Genomic DNA, 23,198 nt, shown 5'->3' on the forward strand with positions numbered 1-23,198 from the left:
CATCAGCCCTCCCTCCGGACTACCTCGTCCCTCCCACTCCGTGGGGCACCCTCCGTAGCCCCATGTCCTCACTGCCATCTCCTTTCTCAGCTTCTACTCCCGGGCACTGAGTGTTGTGAAGTTTCCAGGTGCCATAATAGTTAGTGCAAGGTGAGTCTAGCCTTCTCAGCCTGGTCAGTGGGTCTCCTTCTGGCCTGGAAAAAGGCACAGTTGTGTCTTACCAGCTTCTGTCTCACTTCCCTGGGTACAGATTCAGGGTCTCTGTGTCTCAGCTCTTCCTGGGCTGCCCTCATTCCTGCACTGCTGAGAAAACTGAGACCATGTAACAAGAACTTCCTTTCCTTTTGACTCCACCTGAGTTTCTTGTGTCCTCCTCTCCTCCCTTCCCTCTGAGGAAGGGTCTCCTCTTGGAAGTAAGGGAAGCCCTGGGGCCTGGTCAGGAACTCTCGTCAGGAGCTTGGCGACACCGGCCCTGTGTTGTCACTCTTTCTTTCTGTCCTGGCTTTATCTCCTTGGTTTACAGACAGCCCCCATGCCTTTGAGATGATGTCCTGTCTGTCTTCCACCTTTAATCACAGCATTTATCAAGAACATTCCACACTGAGAGTTCTTCCAGCCCCAGCAGCCTGGCTGTCCCAGTCCTAAAGTGTGATGCCCTCTGGGAGGACCCGGGGTCTGACTTCTCTCCCTGCCCAGTCTCCTCGTCCTCCTCACGTTCCTGTTTCCTTCTTCTTGCTCTTCTGAATCTCTAGGCTTTTCTGACCCTACCATTCCTGTCCCCTGAATGTAAGAGGTCTCCAGGTTTCTGGGGTCCGAGTTAGGAGTCAGCTGACCTGGATTTCAAAACCCAGTTCTGAAGTCTTTTCTCATCTATGACTATAGTCAAACATCTTACGGTAAAAGATAGCTTAAGTCAGTCTATTGGATTTCCTGCATTCTATTCCAAGTGGACAATTTAATAATTACCTGTTTTCTAGGTAGTGCTTAAAAGATCTGCACTGATTAAACTATTCTTTCACTGAAAATTTGTTCCAGAAATTGAATGCTCCAACAAAATGGTATCATTCTTAACAAAGTGAGATAGTATTTCCTCTGGAAAAAAAAAAAAAGAGAGTGAAATTCATTTTACCACTGTTGATCAGTAGAGCGTTTAATTAAGAAAATATAAGGCAAAGTATGATTTTTATGAAAAAGGAAGTAATCAGACTTGAAATTTCTAACTTGTGCTACTTGGATATCCCTTGGCTGTTCTCATAAGAGAAACCAGGTACAGGTGGGTGCACTCCCTGCGTGGTTTGGCTTGCTTCTTTGTTCTTCCAGATTTTACCTCCTGTTCAATTTAAGACAGAGTGTAACTTTAACAGTACTTATGGAAGTATTGTGAATGACTTTTTCTCTAACATATCTTAATGCTGATGGAGAAATAGCAAGTACTGATGGCATCTTAGTGCCTGCCTTTTTTTTTTTTTTTTTTTGTATAACAGTGCTTAAGAGCCTTGTGGTACCTATTTTGGACTCCTAGTGAAATGAGAAAGGCAATTTTAAAAAATCAACTGAAGATAATATGAAATAGTTTCACTTAATAACAAACCTCTCAGGTACTCTACCCAAAGGTATGGAGATTTTAAATTACATTTGGTTATTCAAGTGTCTTGACTTGTTATAATACCATTCTATTTTGACTCTAATAAATTGTAATCCTATAATTCAGTTCGTTGCAGTTTTAATGGGACATTTTACTAGTAATGTTAAAATATTTGTTTTATTTGTCAAATTTCAGGGTAATATGTTTGAGGGTTCCCTTCTCAGAGGATATGAAAAAAGGTTACTTAGATTTTGAGAGCTATAGCTCTTACTCAGTGACTGTATATTATAAACAAAGAAGTTTTGTTACTTCCATCTGAAAGGCCTTTACACCTCTCCGCTGTGGGTGAGAACAGTAATTTGGCTCTATCTAGAACAACCCAGGGACAGTGTAGCGGATGTTCTCTTTGATTGGTACCTTTGAACACTCTTTGAGCATGGGGAATAGAGAAAAGGAGGAAATATGAATAACTGGAAACTGCTTCCCTCGGGTAACTGAGCTTCCTGAGGTGGAGGAGCGGAGCCAGCGCAACTGCGACTTGCTGGTGTCCACAGACCCTCTGTCCCCAGACGCCTGGGGGGCCGTGGGGCTCCGCAGAGTCACACACTGAGCCTTTGATGGGGGAGGGGGTTTTGAGCTGTGTTTTCTTCCCTGCATCCTCACTCCCCACTCCCCTCCTTTGTGACCAGCAGCCAGGTATGGTACAGCGGGACCTTTACCTTAGATTTTGTTATCAGTGAGATTTACTTAAGTAAACTCCTGGCAGCTGGTGACAAGGCAGTGTATGTGATGTGTGGGTTTAGATGGTGCTCTTGAGAATGTGGCTGTCTCAGGCTCAGTCAATTGCGGCAGTCCTCCTAAATCAGTGGGATTGACTTACTACATCAGGATTTGGCTTGTCTTTTTTAGAACCCCAACAGTTTACAGAGATGGGTTCTCAGATTCTGTGGTGTACCCCTAGAGCTCATTCCTCGTGAGCTCCTCATAGACTACTCAACTTCCTTTAGGCTTAAAGGCAGAATGTTTAAGGGGCCAAAGTTCATTTCCCTGGCAACGTGACAATAAGGAGAGTTGAAAGTAGCCAAAAAGATAATGCTAGTATAATAACTTGATAGACTGGTTTAATGATTGGCAAAGCTGTGGGGTGTCTTTGAGGCTGTTAAGAGTTATCATAAAAATGATAGGAATTCCAGATGATGGAATATTGGAAATTGTTGGGACATCGATGTGGCATCATTCTAGTGAAGAAAATGCCAAATATGACCTCTCTCATACATGTATTTGATATATGTGTTTTCTGGACAAAACTTCTTCATGTGCATGGTGAACAGAATTAGGCCAGATAATCTAAGTTACCTTCCAGGACTGAGATTTTATGACTGAAGACGTTCGGCCAAACATGGTATTCTTTCTGATGGTGTGGGAAATAATAGACTCACTGTCTTAGTTTTGCTAATGTTGCCTGCCTTTAAACTTCATAATGCCTCTTATAATACTTCTATGAGGAATTTTAAATGAGAACAGTATTTACCAAGCATTTTTCTGGAATTTCACCAAACAAAAATATATTGACTTTTTTAGACTTTATAAGACTTTATTTATAAAAGTAGGACAACTAGATATCCTTTGCCTTGAAGTAAACTCCAGAAAACTCGTGTCTGGGTTGTTACCTAGCTTCATCGTTTATTAACTGGGTAAACTTGGGTATGCTTTTAATGTCTCTGTCCCTGAGTTTCTTCATCTGTAGAATGAGGCTAATAAGTGCCATTTCATAGGAATTGAGGTGATTAAATTATATGTGCATAGAGTTCTCGATAGAGTGCCTGGCACAGAGCGCTCAGCAAATGGTGACTGCTAGTGTCTGTCTCCCTCTCCCACTCTTTCCCATGGAGATGACAGAGAGCTTCTTATATACCAAGCTGAGGTCATGCCTTTCTAGGATAGGAGTTTATCTACATGCACTGAATGTCAGTTACCTTATAAAGGAAATTGGTTTCATTATGGTGGTCCTAATGTTCTTCTCTTGTAAATGACTGATTACTCTACTCTGATCATGCTAGATTGACTCATTTAAACAGAGTCCAAGGTAGTTATCCTGAATTATTAAAACCCAAAATTGCTGAAATTGAAACTAAAACAATATATTGTGAAACTGATGATAATACATAATTCTAGCCTGCTTTTTTGATACCTTCTAGCCTGCTTGTAAAATAATAACGATTTTTGCCGTTCTGTTTATTTCTAGTTTCTTTAATAAGATGGAGGAGTTGCAGGTATATATACCTTTTGAATAAACATTGATCGCTTGGTGGAGTTGACTTTTTGCAGACCAGAGAATGAGGCTTAATCATGATTTAGAGTCCTTAAGTCAATCAGCAGATTGAGATGTTGGGGGTGGGGGTGGGGAGACAGGTAGTGTCAAAAGGCAAAAAAACGAACGATTTACTATCTTTAAAGAAGACAGCAGTAGCTTGTCTGCCCCCCTTTTCCAATGAGGAAATGGCAGCACAAGTGGGTTGGGCAGCATGCTGCGATGACCTGGCAGGTGCCCAGCCTCACGTCTTCGAAGGGTGTGTGCTACATGCTTGGGGTGAGTTGGGGTTGGGGGGAGATTTGGTGACCATTTGGTACAGAGGACAGGTGGGCTTGATTTATGTTGTTTTTCTTTGGATTCTTAGAGTAGAGCTTTCTCAAATGTGTTTAAAGAGAGATTTGGGGAAAAAAATGAGCAGATTCTCTGACCCCTAGATGGTAGAAAAATACTCTGTTCGTAAGAGAGGAAACATAGGACAGAAGGATGTGGAAAGCTGTGCTTTTTGGAGCCTGTGGTCACTGCCTTGGTGTGGCAGGGGTGCCCGCATGGGCTGGAGCTTTCCGAAGAGGACTGTGGAGATCAGATTCCCCTGGGGTTGCCAGTCCCTGGTGCAGCCTCTCAGCACCTTTGGAGTCACAGCTCTCCTCCGCTGTCCCAGGAAAAACGGCAGAAGTGTATCTTCTCACTTGGAGAAAGAAGATTTTTTTGTCCCATTCCAGCAGGTGTAGTTAAAAATAAAAATAAATTTTAAAATTTTAAAAAAGAAGAGAAATTCTTTGAATGAGGCACTGAGCAAGGCACTGGGGACTCACAGGTCGTCAGAGAAGACATGGTCCATGCCTTGCTGAGCCTGCCTGTGGGGACTGTGGGGGAAGAGATGCTAATCAAATGGCCACAGCGCATGCAGTTGTGAGGGGCAGACTGCGGCCCGCATGGAAAAGGCAGGAACAGGGCAGGAGGATCAACAGGGACCTGGAGATTGGAGAAGGTGGCCCGGAAGAAGAGGGATTTGCACGACCTTGGGTACTGTCCTTTATGGTTTTTTGGTCACTTATTTGTCTTCACTGCTAGGCAGTACCCCCTGATGATATCAGTGATGTACAGTGCCTTCCACTTCCGAGGTGCTCAGAAAATATGTGTTGAATGAATGAATTTCTAGTCTTAACTTGTCTTCGACTTTTTTCTAAGTCAATAAATATTTGTTGAGTGAATAATTGACAATCAAAAATGTTGATTGTGACTAAATTTGGTTCGTAATTGGTTGCCCATCGTAGAGTATACAAATGGTAGCTAATAAGGTTTTTAAACAGATACATCTTTTGTGATGTTTCAACAAATTTTAATTAAATTTAACTGGGTGTGGATTATAGATTCAGTGTCTTCCAATGGGAGAAAAAGTTCTTCCATCGTAAGGTAATTTTATAAATTTATTGAACACTGTTATTTCTCCACTAATTTCATTTTCTTAATTTAAATTTTTTAAATTATAAGGTAATACAGATTTGTCATAGAAAAATTATATATAAGCAAAAGGCAGAAAATCTTAATGTATTTGAATTTTTATTTCATCATATTGAGTGAATTCAAAGGACTTTATGATTAAAAATTCCCTGAAGAGTTGGATATAATCTATGCTTGAAAATAAACATCTTAAAAATTGATAGAGCTAAACATGTGAATCATGTTTTGATTCTGATTTATGGTCATCAAAACTAAATTTTCGATTCAGGAGATACTTTGTAATTTGTCATTCTGTTAAACTGTATTATATCCACTTAGAAAATAAAATACCAGCAGACGGGTTGATCAGCCTCCTAGAAACTCGCTGTCTTGCATTCTGTTTGTGAGCCTTCATTTGGGGGTAGAAAGGGGAAACCTCAAGGTATTTAGTGTAAAATTTTCTCCTACCTGCCATCTTTTCCATCTTTCCAATATTCAACTTTCTTCGTTTTGTTTCTGTTCCCCCATTTCTCCTCAGTCTGCTTCCTTCTGTGGATGTCCCTCTTCTTTCTCTCTGGTCCCATTCCCTCTCTGATTTGGTGCAGTATTGCTTTGAAAAGGAAGGGGGTCTCAATAGGCCTGTAGGATGGGCCGATGGAGCTGTCTTCTGCACCTCCTCTTTCTCCTTAATTTTTACAAAGCACGTGTGTTTGCCAAGGCCATGGATCCACAGTGGGCCTAGGGAGGATGCCACAGGCTGTCTTGCTGAGGAATTTGTCAGACCAGAGATCTCTTGGTTATGTGAGATAGGGTCACGTTTCTGAAACTTACCAAATTGCATCCACCCCAGAAGGCCAAATGTGAGAGTTTGTGACTGATCTCATTCTTGCAGAAGGAAGGAAAATGAAACCATTCCTGGAGTTAGGTATGTCTGTTCCTGGCTAATTAGCCCCTGACTATCTCTTTTAATATATGCTTAAGGAGTAAAGCAAAACACGATCCAGCTGGATTTTATTCAGAAAAATTTAATTGCATGATATTATGGTTTTTTTATCAGAACAAGCTAGGTACAACTTCTAAATTATATTTTGTCATTTCTGATACTGTAGTCATCAAACAGGGCAGAGTCACTGAACTCTTCCATAAATATATTTTGAAATTAATAATTATGCATTATGGCAGGATGTAAATTCTTTAACATACAGTATTTAGAAGAGTCATTTCTATGAGCAACTTTCCTTTTTGTATAGTTAAATGTCTCATTGAAGGTGATTAATATATTCAACTTGTTTTTCTTTAAAAATCAGTCTAGGTAGAGAAGAATATTCTTTAGAAAAGTAAATATCTGATTTTGAGAAATGTTTGTGTCCTAGAGGCCACTTGTGTGTTCTAATATATATATTTTTTTCTTCAGAGCATTTTGAATCTATCTTTAGGTTAAATATGGTCTTTTGAGAATTGTTTTAGGAACTTCCTCTCCATTTATATGGAAATACTTACCTTTATTTTATTTTAAAAATGCTTATTGTTAAATGTTTAAAAAACATGAAAAACAAAAAAGCCTTAACTCAAATGTATTTTGTTCCTGTGCAGAGCTGTTAATGTTTCAAAGCTGTTTCATGTACTAGATGTTTCTGAATTAGGGATTCACATAATAATGAATTCTGCTTATTTTGGTTCTCCACAAAGGTTTGTTGTATGAGCTTAAAATAAGCCTGCTGCTGATTTGTGTAACACATATTAACTGTTTGTTTAGTTTAAGTGCATGTCTGTGTCTCATTTCTGATCACCCTGGAACATTTGCACGCCGTGCAGCAGCCATCTTCTTTTATACTTTATTAAATATCTGTCAATTATAAATATCAAGGTTTTACATTAATGTCAAGATAGTGCATCAAAAATTCATGGAATATGTGACTTTTTCCAAGGGTATTTAATACTTAATGCATTTGTGTCATTTTTCTTTCCAGAGATATTGACAGGTTTTATTAAGTGTTTGTTAGGGAGATTTCATTTTTATCAAGGGACTATAAAGAGAAGCTGCATGCTAAATCAATTTTTTAAAGCCAGAATATTGTTCATTTTTTCATCTTCAAACACTTATAATCCATAGGTTTTATTTAAATTTCTTCTTGGTTTATTTTTGTTTTATGTGAGTGATAGTTCAAGACAGAACTTTAATAAGGATCAAATATGCTGACTGTAGTGGTTTTTAATTTCCTTAAGCATAGCTACCAGACCCATGCAATATGGTAAATTCTTCAAAATGTCATACTTACATATTTAGCAATATTGCTCTTTTTTATTGAAGCCAAACAAACAATTTTAGATATTAATCTTTCCCAAACATAGTGATTATTTTGTACTCGGTACAATATTACTGTGTCTCACATGGAATGCCTCCTTTTGCTGGAAGAGGGAAGGGGAAGAGTGCGTCCCTGGGTTGCCTGGCTCTGTAGTGCTTCAGGCCTGATTATGAGCCACGGCAATGGTTCATTTCTCCATCTTCATGTATTTATTTTGTGCTCAAGAAAGTAAAAATATTAATCACTTAAAAAATCTGGAGAAAATCCATGGCTAGTTTCTCCGCCTGTATTTATTGGGAGGTGTGGGCTGAGGGGAGGTACCGCTTCAGGAGACCCCGTCGTCTGCTGCTGTTGGGCCCCGGTGCCTGAGAGGCCCTCTCACTGTCCTCTTTCTGACAGTGGCAGGCAGAAGCTTCTCAGGGACCCTCCTCACGCATCCCATGTGTGTCTATGTCTTGGAATCTACAGTTACAATTGATTTGGAAGCTAAAACCAATTGGCTGCAGAGAGTATGTTTTCTGTTTTAATTCTACATTTTTATTTTTAAAGTGCAAGCTAGGAATATCTTCTATTGAAAAGGCTATTGTGATCAACAAAACCTATATAAGCACCACTTTGCTTCAGTAAGTGAGGAACGCTCAGTTATCCTCTGTATAACGTATAAGCTCAAATATTTTCATCTAAGGATATTTTAGGAACTTTCCAGTAATTTCAGATTAATAATTTTTGGAAGATGTGTTTTAACTTGGTCTTTAACAGGGAAAAAGTTTTTTTTTTTTTTTTTTTTTTTAATACAGTCATTGTCTGAGCTTAAATGAAAATTATTTGGGATGGACATTTGTCTTATCCTTGTTCACGTCTTCAGAATAAGTAAAAGCATTTATTTTCAAAATTAAATATTTTTTAATATGAATATTTTTGATATTTGAATGTCTCAAGGTTCTTATAAAACTATTATACAATAGTTTTTAGAGGTAGCAGAAATTTTTCTTTTTAGAAACCAAATTTTACTTGGGTAAAGCTGAAGTAGTAGCTGTTTTTGATAAGCCCAGTTTTGGTTCACAGTAAGTTGCTTTAAAGGCCTTGCCCTGGGAAATGCCAGGAACTCTGTGACTGTAATCTACTCTCCCAAGATGCCAGTAGGTGGCGGTAGTGTCACAGTAGTGAGAGCTCTGTGGAAAGTTATTTCCTTTCTCCCTTAGTGTCACATTTTGCTTCAGTGTCACTGTTAAGTGCATGTGTCAGTGGCAGAATCTTTTTTTTAACCAGAATTATGTACACTGTGTACACCCTATTTCTTAAGAAGATAAGAACAACTATTTCTCACAGATTCTGCAAATATTATGTAACCATGCAGCCAAAATGATCTTCAGAATTAACTGAAGAATGCATTGACACATTTTTTCTTGAGTCTTTTTTTTTTTTTTTAAATGATTTCATCCTGACTGTGAGCATGGGCTTATATGTTGGGTAAGAAATGTGTATGAATAGCAGGGAGAGAAACATTTTGAAGAGTTAATTTTCCGTCTCTTGACAGAGATCACCCATGTTTGGATAGTTGTGTAGGGTCCAAGGCTACTTAAAGATATTTGAGAGTTAGAAGACACTTCAAGTTATTTTTAGATTTAGCATTTCGAGATTTAGCATTCCAGTTTTGAATATTGTCGTCTTTTCTGCTGTTTCATAAGTCAAACTTCTTAGTGCGGGTTTCAAATTTTTAGCCATAGAGATTTAGCAATGGAACTTACTAACTTCCTACAGTTTAATTCTACAGTTTAAATGAATTAAAATATGTAAAAATAACAAAAACAACACTTTCCCATTTCCTAGAGTATGAAAACAGGCAGGATGTGCAAAGTTCCCAATTGATCGGGTAATGCGAAGTTTCATTTTATTGTAAGTGAAAGGAAATTTTAGCAATGGAATTCCTTTTCTTTATACTTTTGAAGTTTTTTTGTGGTATTTCTTGTGATCAAGTTAGTTTTTTGGGGAAGGGTAGTTCTTATATACCAATTTGTACTTTAGTAAGGAAAGACCTGAACACTGATATGGTTAAGTTTAATAATTAAATTGAAAACATTTTTAGGACTCTTAGAACATAACCTTGCATTTCACCTGTTACAAAGACAAGGGAGTGAGAAGCTTCAATCCTGTAAGATTCTCACCTGTCTTCACCAAATTGGTGATCCTCCCAGCCCCCTCCCCCCATAGGATTTCCCCATCTTCCTGTATCAGCTAGAAAATGCCCCTGGACAGTATGTTATTTTATATATTGACTTACAGTATGCCTGTATTAATTTCATTTTTATCACAGAACACATTTTAAAAATTATGTGAATAGCCGGCTGGGCGTGGTGGCTCATGCCTGTAATCTCAGCTCTTTAGAATGCCAAGATGGGAGGATCACGAGGTCAGGAGTTCGAGAGCAGCTTGACCAATATGGTGAAACCTCGTCTTTACTAAAAACACACACACACACACACACAAAATTAGCTGGGCATGGTGGCACACGCCTATAGTTCCAGCTACTTGGGAGGCTGAGGCAGGAGAATCCATTGAACCCAGGAGGCTGAGGTTGCAGTGAGCTGAGATCGCACCACTGCACTCCAGTCTGGGCAACAGAGCGAGACTCCGTCTCAAAAAAAAAAATTATGTGAATATATTTTTATATTTTGACATTTCTTCTAAAGGGTTAAAACTGGGCTAAAAGACTCAAGGGGGAGAGACTGGCACCTGGGAGCTAACACCCAATTGGAGCCTTTTGTAATACATAATTTGCCTAAAATTGTGCACTGAGCACAAGCTTTTGTTTTCTAATTGATTTACAGTTTTAGCTACTTTTACCTCATCCCCTACTGTCCTGCGTAGGGTGCCAGCGAGTACATTACAGTGAGCGATGATAAATTACAGTGCACTTGTGATGCCAATGCGTCAGGAGTGAAAACTGCAGGCTACATGGAGCTTCCTGCGTTAACAGTGGTGCAGAGACCCGGCTTCAGCAGGATTTCATTTGTATCTCAGAAATAACCATTTGTTCGTTTGATCACTTACTGCAATCTGTCTATCAGACTGTAATTGAAACTGAAGATTAAAATTATACTGTTACAGCTTTTAATTTCTTAATTGAGACAAAGTTTTTAAGTGCTTGAAAGGCCTAAGGTGGGGGACATGGTAAAGAGAGAATATGAAATCTATATAATTTCTCTTAAAAGTGGAGTTTTAGTATTTTTACCAAATATTCTCTTGTCCAGGAAAAAAGTAAAATTTAAATATGCTGATCTGTTGTCGTTGTCCTATGTGTTTGTGAAGTTTATTTTATAATCTCACAAACCTGCACTTCTCCTGATTTTCCATGCTTGATCGCGTTTGCTGTGTATGTGATTCATGTGCAAACACCAAGTTGATTCCCATCAAATGACTTAAGTCAGAGAGAAATGAAAGAGCTTTCAGCTGATTAGAGTGCCTTTAATTGTTCCTTTTGTTGACATGGGATTTGAACCCTCTCAGAAGGCCTATGTGGCATGAGGTGCACAGCGGGGCCAGGACAGACCTGGCTTGGGCAGCTTCGCGTTTCTGCCTAAATCCAGTGCTCATCGCGTGGGTGTGCCTGCCTTTTAAAGTCGGTCCACCTTAAACTGTGTCTTGCGCGGTGTCTGTGGGTGCTGGTATCGAAATATGAAGAAGCAGATTTATGGCGGCTGCTGGGCACAACAAATTAAGTTGACAGTGATGTATGAGAGCATAACAGCGCGATGATCCCTCTGTAGCGCGGCTGGACGCCGCCTGCTTCATTTGGCTCTTGTTAGGATCTGTTAGGCAGCTAAATAATGAAATTCCGCTGACTGATTTCTGTTTTCCCTTTTTCTCTTTTCACCTCTGCTTTCTAAAACTTCTAATTCCCAGACCCATCCTCATGCCAACAAACTGCCCTTGAAGGATTCTTTCACTTATGAAGACTACAGGTTGGTGTGGGCTGTGGGTGTGCCTGTGTGTTGGGGGTGGTTTCTAAGTGAAGTGAGATCCTGGAAGGTAGGGAAAGGCTTCAGTGAGAAGTGACCTGCTGTGACCATTAAAGCATCCAAACAGAGCTCATCTTTCAGAAGTTATCATGAGCAGCTTGGATAAGTATCGGCATTTTCATAGCCACGTAGAAATTGCCATTAACCTGTCATGGCAGGGGATTAGCTGAGGTAGCCAAATGCTACTTGAGATTAACATTAGTGTAGGGTGGTCCTATGGATTTTTCTTTTCTTATTTAAAAAAGACTATGTTAGTATAAAATGGGGACTTTTTTTGAACAGAGAGATTTAATTCACTGCACAGTGTAATAAAAAAGTCACGTTTTACATTTCTTATAATTCATAGAGGATTTCTGATCAGAAAGGAGTTTTATGGTTTGCTTTTCAATGAGGCTTAAAATAGGTGCAGAGTCAGCATTTGGGCAAAAGAGGGTTGGGTTGGGGGGTGTCGGGGAGTAGGTTTTGTGAGTCATGAAGACCCGGGAAGGGGCCTGAGCCCTGTGCAAAGCCCTCCTTCCGGCTCTGCCTCTTGGGAACAGTCTCCCTTAAGCACTCAGTCCTGCATTTCCCCTGGCTCTTTTTAAAACCCTGGATTTGTTTTTAAATGATGATGGAGGGCCAAACATTACCTTTGTTACTTAGGAAAAGACTTTGTACGTTTGTAAGAGGTCAAACCTAAATTTTTGGTTATGTTATTTCTTACTACAATTGGCTTTTAAATGTTCCAACCTTAAATCACCATTTGTCTTGTTATAGGTGGGCAGTCTCTTCTGTTATGACGAGGCAAAACCAGATTCCCACAGAGGATGGTTCCCGAGTGACCCTGGCTCTGATTCCTTTATGGGACATGTGTAACCACACCAACGGCCTGGTAACGACCTCTTCTCCTGTGTTGTGTTGAATCTGGGAGGCTGTTGTTGCTAAGCTTTGGGAGGGGGCTGTTATTCCACCTACCCATCGTACTCCCCCCTGCTGCCTCCCTCAAAAGGAACAAACAAAACCACACCGGCCACTCCTCCCCACCGCCCACAAATAGAAGCTGGTATTTTTCTTTTACTGCATTGACTAATACTGAAAACTGGGAGCTTGAATCTTATACCATTTTCAAAAGCCACAGTGAACTACATGTCTTTGCTAAGCCATAATTCCAGCCTCAGCATTCATTTTCTTATCTTATTGTACCACAGACTAAACCAAAGTTTCTTTTTACTTATTCTCTTTAAAATGCTCATTTATTGGGGGAAAAATCATATTTCTCATTTTCCCTTTTGTGTCTTCTTTTCTTTGCTGACTGTTTCCAGTTCTGTACTGTTGATTCTTTCTCATCCCCAGTCCCTTCCCCTGGCCGTGTTTATGAACCTGTGTTTGTTACTCGCTTTCCCGCTGTGGGTGTGGGAGGAGGGGCTGGTGCCTTCGGCTCCTCGCCCTTGAATGCAGGAGTCAGCTGGCATCATCACACCTGGGAAGCCTGGGGAGGAGGAAATTGTATTATTATGGTTACCCACAGCTGGGAAGAGGAGGAGGCTGGCTCTGTTTCTCCACATTCTTCGGATTCCGGGCAGCAGCATGGGTGAAGCGCTCTGTGCTCTGTGAGAGAGTTGTCTGATAAAGATGTCCTGATATTAGTAGGCAGAAATATGATACATTTCAGATCATTTTGAAATATCATACTTTATACTAATATACTGGTTTGATTAGGTTTGATGTTCATCTTTTCTCTGTCAGCTTTCCTTGTGATTAGCAGTATTATAAATAGAATAAAGAAATGCCATGAATGATTATTTCACATTGAATTCCCCAGAATGGCCAGAACACACGTCGTGTGTGCCAGACACTGAAGGCAGAATATCCTAGTGCTAATTTGGGAAGGTCTAGCAACAAGTATGCTCTTGAATCTTAAAAGTATTTAAATTGTGGCAGGAAAGAATAGTTCCATTTTTGTAATTACATTTTTGCCTTTAGATATGCTTAATTAGTAATAAATACTAAGACATAATAGCATGTTTTATAACTTATTTTCATTAATGAATATAATTTTACATTTTTTGTTTTCTTTTTCTTCAGAGGTATTTTTAATTGATCATAAGCTTGAAATTTAAAAAATCTTCAAATAGCTTTTAATACCTGACTGTAGTATTTTTCTTTTTCTTTTTTTGAATTGGATCATTTTTTCCCAAACTCAATTGATTATTAGAGCTCTTTTTAATAAAATTAAAGCAATAATGGTTGGTTTTACTCTAAACAAAAAGAATTAACACAGGAGCCTCTGTAGTAAGGTGAGCAGTGCCCTACCCCCAGCCTCATGGCCCACCTGGTGGCGTTGAGACCACCACCAGGCCACCGTGGTCCCTAGCAAAGCTTCCATCCATTGGCACCTCACACACTCATCTGCACATTGATTTTTATTTGGCTTCCATGTAAATGAGCTAAAACAATTCCTTTTCCCCTACCAAATGTTAAAAAAAAAAAAAGAAAAAGATTAGTTTATCTCAAAATAAAAGTAATAAATTAATGACAACCAATGCTGTATTTTCCCTAATATGACTTACATACGTTTTAACCTGCCACTGTCCTGACAGGAACAGTGCTCACCTGTAGAAGGTTTATTCAGGATGCTGGTACTTTGTCTTACAGTGGTTATGTTCCTGACATTCTGCACTCTGCACTCTTGTTGAACTGTTTCCCATTGTAATTATAAGACTTCATGGGAAATTTTCTGGGGTAGAATTTGAGAAATTCTATTTTAACGCTACAGAGTTGTATATGATACGTGGTACAGTTAGTGTCTTTTTAAAAATAAAGTCTTGAAATCAAGGCTCGCCTTTTAAGACAAGAGCTTTTCTTTTTTGTGTGCGTCTATCCTGACGATCATCATCTTATTGTCAGTCTACCCTGACTATCACTCAGGGAGTAGGTAGAATTTGTAACCCAGCAACGCTGTCTGCTTCTAACAATATCCCAAAAACCTGATTATGGTAGTAGAAACAGAAGAATCAAGTCAGTAACAGTAATTCCAAACCATTGACAGCAAGGAAATGCTAAAGAAAGTAAGGGGCTGGATGAACACCTAGGCTAGAGATTCTGGTGAATATGAACTAATTTCCTAGCCACTCAGAGAAATAAACGTAGAAAGGGTTATAAGGTATGGTTCTAAGCTGGAAGAAACAGCATATCTTTATATCTTGCATGATTTGTTCAAACTTAATGTAAGCAGCAGATTTCCTTTGTTGAGGGTTTTTCAGTTGATATGAGAAGGACGCTTCTAAGTGACTGATAGACAGTGGTATTAGTTCCCTTACAGAGAGTATGTTGGAATAATCAGTGCTTGCATTTGAATCTGTGACTCTACCAGGCGGGATGAGAGGGCAGCTGGAAATCCAAGCACAACGGAGGGAAGTTCTTTTTCAAGGTCCTTCTGTTTGTATATCGAAAAAAAAATCTAAAACATTTAGATTTAGATGAGTCTCACAGTCTCGAAAGCCCATTTTTACAATAGCAGACAAGTCTCTCCGAACAGCCTGTCCCCCCACACCCTCCATGCACACAGGTCTGACTCACCTCTGGTTCCCTGCTATTCCTCAGACGCCAGCAGATTCCTTCGCTCTTGCTGTCACCTCTGCCTAAGACCCCCCATTCCTTAGGCACTTATGGGACTCGCTCATAGACCTCCTGTAGCGTGGCTGCCCTGAGCACCTGTGTAGAATGACTGCTCATCCATCCTGCTGCCCTGTCCTGTCGCATTTCCCTCTGTTGTCCAGATCCTCTATTTCTGCCTTTTAAAAACATTATTGTTGGTTCACCCCCTGCCTCCCATTAGAATGGAAGAACCATGAACGCAGGGTGATTTTGGGGGAGGGTCTGTTTTGTTCGTTGCTGTATCCCTGTGCCTGGTATTTTTTTAATGAATTCATGAGTGGTGAATAAATGAGTGTGAAAACCCCACGCCTAGGAAAAAAGATCAGAAAGAAAGAAACCAAAATATTAACGTGATTGTGATCTGTTTTTTCTTTGTTTTTTAAAAATATTTTCCAAATTTTATTTGATGACCCTGTATTACTTTATCCCCCTCCCACCATGAAATTAATATAATACATATTTGTTGAAGAAAATTTGAAAAACACAGAAAAGAAAATGTAAATGATCTACAGATCTTCCCTCTGTTCCCATCTTAGGGATGTATGTGTGTGTATATCATGCTCCTCCTCCTCTGTTACTTTTAATATGTAAAATAGAATACAGCTGTGCACCAAGTGTGCCATTGAGTTACCAAACCAGCCACAGATGTGAGTGGTGTGCGCCGCAGGGAGGTGGTGGCTTTCAGGGAGTAGGGCTCCATGGAGCTGCTGGAGGCTTCCACTCCTGCTGGGTTCCTCCTCCAGCATTGCCAACAAACTCCGGCTGCCACCCGCTCCCCTCCCCTGGGCACGCTTGGGGCTCCTGTGGGGCTATTCTCAGTTCCACGTACTTTTATATATACATATATGTATAAATTTTTTTTCTCCCTATGTCTCTCTCCCACTAGATGTCCCTATGGGTAGGGACTGAGACTTTTCATTTTCCAGTTGCCTAGGTTAGGGCCTGGCATAGGATGACACTCAATATTTGTAGAAGGGAAGTTAGCTGGCAGTGTGGGAGGCAGGAAGCGGCACGTGGAGCTGGGCAAGGAGGAGGTGGAAGGACCCTGTCCTTGCTTGACATCGGGACGCTGCCCCTGCACCAGCCCTGGCCCTCCCAACCCCTCCCCTCCTAGTTTGGGCTTCAAGTCAGACCCGGTCAGTGGCTGCAGATTTCTGGGTGTAGGTGGTAAGTTCCTGGGGCTCCTGCCAGAAGGCCCTTGCTGAGCAGTGGGATCCTAACAGCCTTGGAAGACCCCTCTGCAGGCCCGCCCTGGGAGGGCTCTGCTCTGAGAGAGTCCTCTAGAAACCTGGCTTCACACAAGGGAAAGGCGAGGCCTGTGCTTCCACCTGCAGTTCTTTGCATTGAGACGCACTTTTGATACCATCCTAGAGGAAGTGTTTGGCAGTGCCACACAAAGAAGTTAGACACTCGGCCTCCAAACGTTCTGACCCTTGCTGAGAAAGGGCTGCAGACTGGGGCAGGATCCAGCCTGTTTGCCTGTCAGGGTTGCTGTGGACATGTTAAGCCATTTCTTGGAGCTTGACGTCTGCCGAGAGTGGGAAATAATCTGTAAAATACCCTTAAACACCCATAATCCTTTCTCCACAATCTCCCTCAATTTTCTCTTCCTTCCTCTAACTTCCCTCCTGTTTGTGCTGCTGGCAGGTCCCTGTGTACTTGTACCGCCAGCACCCTGGGAGTGCCTGGATTCCCTCCTGGGAGTTTACGATATGGGCAGCTTCTCATTCCACTTTGTTGTCAAGGTGATGTTTTGGGGTCAGAAAAGTGCATCCAGTGTTGGGCAGGAACTTCCTGGAGCTGATTTTAATTCAATTGAAGTGTTTAAAATGTTCTGCGAGTGAAATGTTCTAGAATACTTGGCTTCATTTATTTCTCATTGCTGCCTATTTCTCATTGGTCTTTGCAGATCAGAACCTTGAAGGACTCTTAGACATATGGTTAATAAACCATATTTATTCTTGGGATATTGAGTTTAAAGACTCGTGTTGGCCGGGCGCGGTGGCGCAAGCCTGTAATCCCAGCACTTTGGGAGGCCGAGGCGGGCGGATCACGAGGTCAGGAGATCGAAACCATCCTGGCTAACACGGTGAAACCCCGTCTCTACTAAAAATACAAAAAATTAGCCGGGCGTGGTGGCGGGCGCCTGTAGTCCCAGCTACTTGGAGGCTGAGGCGGGAGAATGGCGTGAACCTGGGAGGTGGAGCTTGCAGTGAGCCGAGATTGCGCCACTGCACTCCAGTCTGGGCGACAAGCAAGACTTCGTCACAAAAAAAAAAAAAAAAAAAAAAAGATTCGTGTTATATGGCCTTCCATCCCAAAATGCCATTCCCTAGACTCAAAAGTCATCTTTTGAATCCAAGCTGTTGATGCCTTATTAGCAAGGAGCGCTTGTGGCTGCTGTTAGTCTTTGATTCTCCAGGATAAAATGAGTAGGTCAAAAAGTAATCAGTGACCATCGAGAGACAATCCAGGAGATTGGGCGCTGCTCTAAAAGACAGGACTCTGAGAAGGAGCTTTTAATAGAAGCTGGGGACCCTTTCCATTCCCCTGGGGGTTCATGCATCACGTGAATATTCTCAAAGGCCACTTCAGGTTTTAGGTTCTGTGTGCTGAGCACTCGGGACACAGAGATCAACAAGGGGCTCTGGCTTTCAAGTCTGACTGACGGGGAGACAGGTGCACAGATGACGTGGCTTGGGCTGGAGGGTGTAAGGACTGGGCTGTGGGAGTGCACAGGAGGGTGGGGTGAGGAGGGGCTTCCCCGAGAAGCCAGGCCACAACAGGAGTAGAAGGTACTGTCAGGCCAGAGGGAACTGGGACAGCAGGTGGGTGGCAGTTCCTGAAGCTGGAGGGAAGCCTGAGCTGCCTCCTTTTTCGGCCGTGCTCAGGAACTTGGGGTTTATTCCGAAGGCAGAGCGGAATCATAGGAAGATTTTGAACAGGAGAGTGACATCGTACAATTAGCAACTCCGGAAGGACAGTATTGGATTTTGAGACTAGGTCCCAAAAGTTGGAAGGTTTTTGCAAAAAACAAGCTAGGCGAGAAGGAATAAGGACTGTACCCACGCAGAGGAATGAGGAGGAAAGTCATCCAAATGGTCGTATTTACCAGATGAAATGCTGACCAGGTGAGATGGGAGGGTTTCCTTGTAACTTGTGTCCTGAGGCCGTGACATTGGCTGACCTTCACTAAGATAGGAGAGCTTAGAAGGAGATGCAGTTTTGGGGTATAGTGAGAGGATTTTCTATATTTATTTCTAGTGGACTTAGAAACTCTCACATTATATTTCTCAGCAGAAATAGAGGGAATAAGATACAACAAAGTTATTTTATTTTGCCTTTGCGTGCTTGAAAGTTTTAATTTCTTTAATTCAGATCATATATCCATAATTCAGAAATAGAGCTTTTCTTTTCTCTGATTCTTTATCCAATGGAAAACCCACTTTGGTTTCTTAATGGCCAAACATTAGATAAAGATAATACTTGCAAACGAATGAGGGTAGTGCAGGTCATCAGTGAACTGAAAGGAGACTTAGGTGCGCCTGTGGGAGGCGTGGCCTGTGGGCTTACTGCCCTCACTGCTGCCAGGGAGGCCCAGAGGCGATTATGTTTTGTTGAGTCCAGCAAGTGATACTCTGTACAGTCTCTTTATCCAGCCGTACTTCCTTTATTTCAGGTGTGTAATTTTGCATAATCATCTCTGATGTAACTAGAGTTAACCTCAGTGCTCAAGCAGTTCTTTGCCCCATTTTCCAAAGCACTCAGATGCACCCTTTTGAGTACCTTTGGATCCCCTTTCTCCTCTGATTGCCAGAAACAAGTTCATGATTAAGTGAAATGTGCCTGTGTTTGCCTCACCATCATTTCCTTCCTTCTCCCGGGGCTAGATCACTACCGGTTACAACCTGGAAGATGACCGCTGTGAGTGTGTGGCTCTGCAGGATTTCCGGGCTGGAGAACAGGTGGGTCTCGTGGCATTTCACAAAATGTGAACCAGCCATTGGGCACTAAGTTAACACTGTGTTGATAATCTTAAAAAGGAACTTAGAGGCTGGGCGCAGTGGCTCAAGCCTGTAGTCCCAGCACTTTGGGAGGCCGAGATGGGTGGATCACGAGAGGTCAGGAGATCGAGACCATCATGGCTAACACGGTGAAACCCTGTCTCTACTAAAAAATACAAAAAACTAGCTGGGTGTGGTGGCGGCGCCTGTGGTCCCAGCTACTCGGGAGGCTGAGGCAGGAGAATGGCAGAAACTCGGGAGGTGGAGCTTGCAGTGAGCTGAGATCGCGCCACTGCACTCCAGACTGGGTGACAGAGCGAGACTCCGTCTCAAAAAAAAAAAAAAAAAAGGAACTTAGGAAAAAAAATGTAGAATTCACATTGAGGATTGTTTTTCTGGAACGCATCTTGAGACCTGAACCCATAGTACACATATTCACTCGTGCTTCACTCACTTGTTGTGCTTTGCATTGTGCTTTGGGTCTACAGAGAAAAGTATTTAAACACAGTTATTGGCACAATTGGCCTAATATTTGTAAATATTTATAACACTGTTAACTAAAAATAAAGTGTGTTACGACACTAAAACAATTTTTAAAATTTCATAAACTGTGTTGCCTTTATTTTTTCTACTGATTAGAACCTTCTTTATAAGAGTATTTAAGGGGCAAAAGCAAGGGAATCTGTTGTCTTATACTTTCATTTTAATCTCAGATTTTTTAATCTAGTAGTTTGGGTGGGAGGAGGGGTAAGCCTTTGGGTGAGTTTGAAAATATGTGTTTATAAATTCCCACATTCTATCAGTCTACACCCAAGCAGACAGTACGGACATGGAACTCACATCCGTAATTGACATTCCAGTTGAGACAAAATAAAAAATACTTGTCTAGCAAAGTACTGATCTGTTCCTTCTTTAGAAAAGTTTATAAACCCACCTGCTAGGTGCAGGATTAATTGCCACAGGACTTAGAAATAAGTTTCTGACAGATACTGCTTTACAGTTCCAGAAAAGACCCTGCTGTATTAAAAGGATGGGAAGAACTTGGTGAATTTTAAAATGCAGTCTTACAGAAATAGCCTTGCTGTCCTTTGAAAGAAGAGGATTATAATAGAGGCCTGGTGAACCCCAGGCACCTGGGGTCCTTTGAGTAGTAGTAAGGCCTTTGGTGGTGCTTTCTCCTGGCTTCGCCTCTCCATGCGGTGGTGGAAGTGGGTGCTTGGTCTCAGACAGTTTGGGAAGTTGGGAAAACTGCACGGCGTCACCCTTGCAACCTGTGCCAAACAGGTGTATCAATACTTTCAGCTATTTCGTGTCATTAATGTAAGGTAACATTAAATATATGAGCACTAAGCCTTTGCCCTGCCCTGTGTTAAGAATACATGCCAAGTTTGTCTAATGCCCTTTTCTTTTTTCTTTACTGCATCTCAGATTTACATTTTTTATGGCACTCGATCCAATGCAGAGTTTGTGATCCACAGTGGTTTTTTCTTTGACAATAACTCACACGACAGAGTGAAAATAAAGCTTGGAGTGAGTAAAAGTGACAGACTCTACGCCATGAAGGCCGAGGTCTTGGCTCGTGCCGGCATCCCCACGTACGTAGAAAAACATCGGTTGGCGCTTTCCTGCAGTACTTGAACTATTTCCAGTTGCATAGTGTTTAATTGGTGTGTTAATAAAACTTCTCTCCAGTAGTTTGTCTTAATCCGTTTATCCCTGTGGCACAGCAAATTTAAGCCATGGCGATGTTCGGTGACTTACCAGCGTTTTCAGATAAACATAATTGTGTCAGTGGGCGCATTCACAGTCAGTTCTGAGGGATATGGCCTGAAATCCTCATTAAGTTAAATAAGTACTTTCGTATCATTCATGTCTTTCACCTTGAAAAGGTTAATGGCCTGGATCAATTTGTTTCATTTAATTCTTTGCTACCATTAGTTTCTGTAATGAAGCCATGATCCTCAGTGATTTCAAGAATTTCTAGTTAAATTCCTTAAGATTTTCTTGCATTTGAGGCATAAAATGATAAAGAAGACAGGAATTATGATTCATTAGTTCTCCAGGGAATGGAGGAACCATTCTTAATGAAAATGGATTATCCAGACTTTTTTTTTACTGAACTTGTCAATATTTGATTAATGATTAAAGTGTGAACTCAACATAAATTATTGTTAACACTTTTAAAAAGCCATGTATATGTGTAATGTTTTGAATGTGTTGTGTGCAACCTGAGATTACAGCTGTCAGGCTCTAGGAAAAGCTGGCGAGGATGGACTCCAATTCTGGATGTCCACTTCCATCTGCCCCAGCCTGTGGCCTTTTGCAAGGGCTGAAAATCGTGCTCACAGTTCAGATGAGGAGCTGGAATCTTCCAGCTCGGCTCTCCTTGAGGACAACCACACGTGCTGTAGACTTTAGGGATCTCACTTTGGAGCAGGTGGGTAACCACAGCAGGGTGATTGATGTTGCTTTCTGCTTTTGTCAGTTCCAGTGTTTTTGCGTTGCATTTTACGGAGCCGCCCATCTCTGCTCAGCTTTTGGCTTTTCTCCGAGTATTCTGCATGACTGAAGGTACGTCATTTCAGGAAAAAAGAGATGTTGACTTTTTTATTTTTAAATCATGGAAGTGTAAAGCATAGGGGTTCGGATTATAAGTAAAGTGGATTAAAACTACATTACTTTTGGGAAGAGGCAAGATGGCAATACTGGAGAAAGAAGAAATTGATTTGTTTTACCCTGGAAATGTTTTATTAAATCCTCAATGTGTTGTCAATATTAATTTGTAATACACAAATAATTCTCAACTGCATTTGAAGAAAACTTAAAACATCTTGGATCAGGTAAATATATCAAAAGTCTCCATTTGTAGCCTGACAGAGCCTCATTTCACTCACAGGGCACTAGTCTTTTTCACTTAGATAGAGCAGTTCAGGATCAGTTGATCCTGTGATGTTGTGTAGTCAGCTGTGGCATACGTGGACCGTAGGACTTTATTTGTTAACCTACTCTGCATTCTAAATCTGAAATTGCCAGCAAGCATTTTAATGCCAAGCATCCTGTTAGAGTAAATAACATTGCAAACAGAATCTGTGTAGAACACAAAATGTTCCTGGCTACAGCCTCTTATTTCAGGCCCAGAAAGAGTTAAGTATATGTATTGAGCATCTACTTTTGCATTTGCTTAAACAAGTCATTTGGGGTTTCTTATACTGACATTTGACCTCTCATGGTTGTGTTTTTATTTTTCATACTAAGATATATCTTAACAAATTTCCTGGTCCTGAGGTTTCATTTTTAAGTATGTGTGTGTGTGTGTTTTGCTGTTGTAAACTGCCTTAAATCCTGTGCAGAACAGACTGAGTAGAAATGAGTAAATGAGTGTTTGAGTGAACAGACAAAAAAGTGTTCTGGATGGAAGCTGCCCAAGCACTTCCTTGGTTGGAGGAAGCAGTCGTGGCCCATGCAGGGGAAGCTGCTGTGCTCAGTGGTCACTGGCTTTGGTTTTAATGTCTGGATCCGGGAGCAGTGCTGCACAAGTCGAGGGCTTGACGTCACGCTGGAGGCAGAAAAAACAGAGAGGCAGTTCACGCACCAACTGCAGAACCCAAACTGAGATACAGTCATTGTTCCTTATTAAGCAACCCTATTGCCTAGATTTACAGTTATTCAAGTGGGAGTTTTGGTGCTTTTTGTACTTTGGTAATGGTTCATCAATTCAATGTAATGAACAGAGTTAAGGGGTTAACTGTGAGCTTTTCTTGCTTATATGTGGATACAAAATTGAATGTTGCAGTTCATATACTCAAGGAATTAAAGAGAGGTGATGGTGATATTCCTAGAATTTGTGAAGCATTCGCTGTGTGCCAGGTATGAAGCTAAATGTGGTACATGCTT

General features: G+C 41.1%; 1 protein-coding gene across 1 annotated transcript in view; it reads left to right on the top strand.

Annotated features, from left to right (window-relative positions):
• Nucleotides 1-23,198, top strand: part of SETD3 (SET domain containing 3) — an 87,780-nt gene that overhangs the window by 59,228 nt on the left and 5,354 nt on the right. The window contains exons 7-11 of the mRNA XM_011951486.1: nucleotides 11,549-11,607; nucleotides 12,421-12,535; nucleotides 19,191-19,265; nucleotides 20,733-20,899; nucleotides 21,790-21,875. Of these exons, the coding sequence (XP_011806876.1) occupies nucleotides 11,549-11,607; nucleotides 12,421-12,535; nucleotides 19,191-19,265; nucleotides 20,733-20,899; nucleotides 21,790-21,875 (502 nt within the window). The remainder of the gene's footprint in view (nucleotides 1-11,548; nucleotides 11,608-12,420; nucleotides 12,536-19,190; nucleotides 19,266-20,732; nucleotides 20,900-21,789; nucleotides 21,876-23,198) is intronic.

This window comes from Colobus angolensis, unplaced genomic scaffold (assembly GCF_000951035.1).
Source record: "Colobus angolensis palliatus isolate OR3802 unplaced genomic scaffold, Cang.pa_1.0 Scaffold32, whole genome shotgun sequence".
Classification (NCBI taxonomy): domain Eukaryota; kingdom Metazoa; phylum Chordata; class Mammalia; order Primates; family Cercopithecidae; genus Colobus; species Colobus angolensis.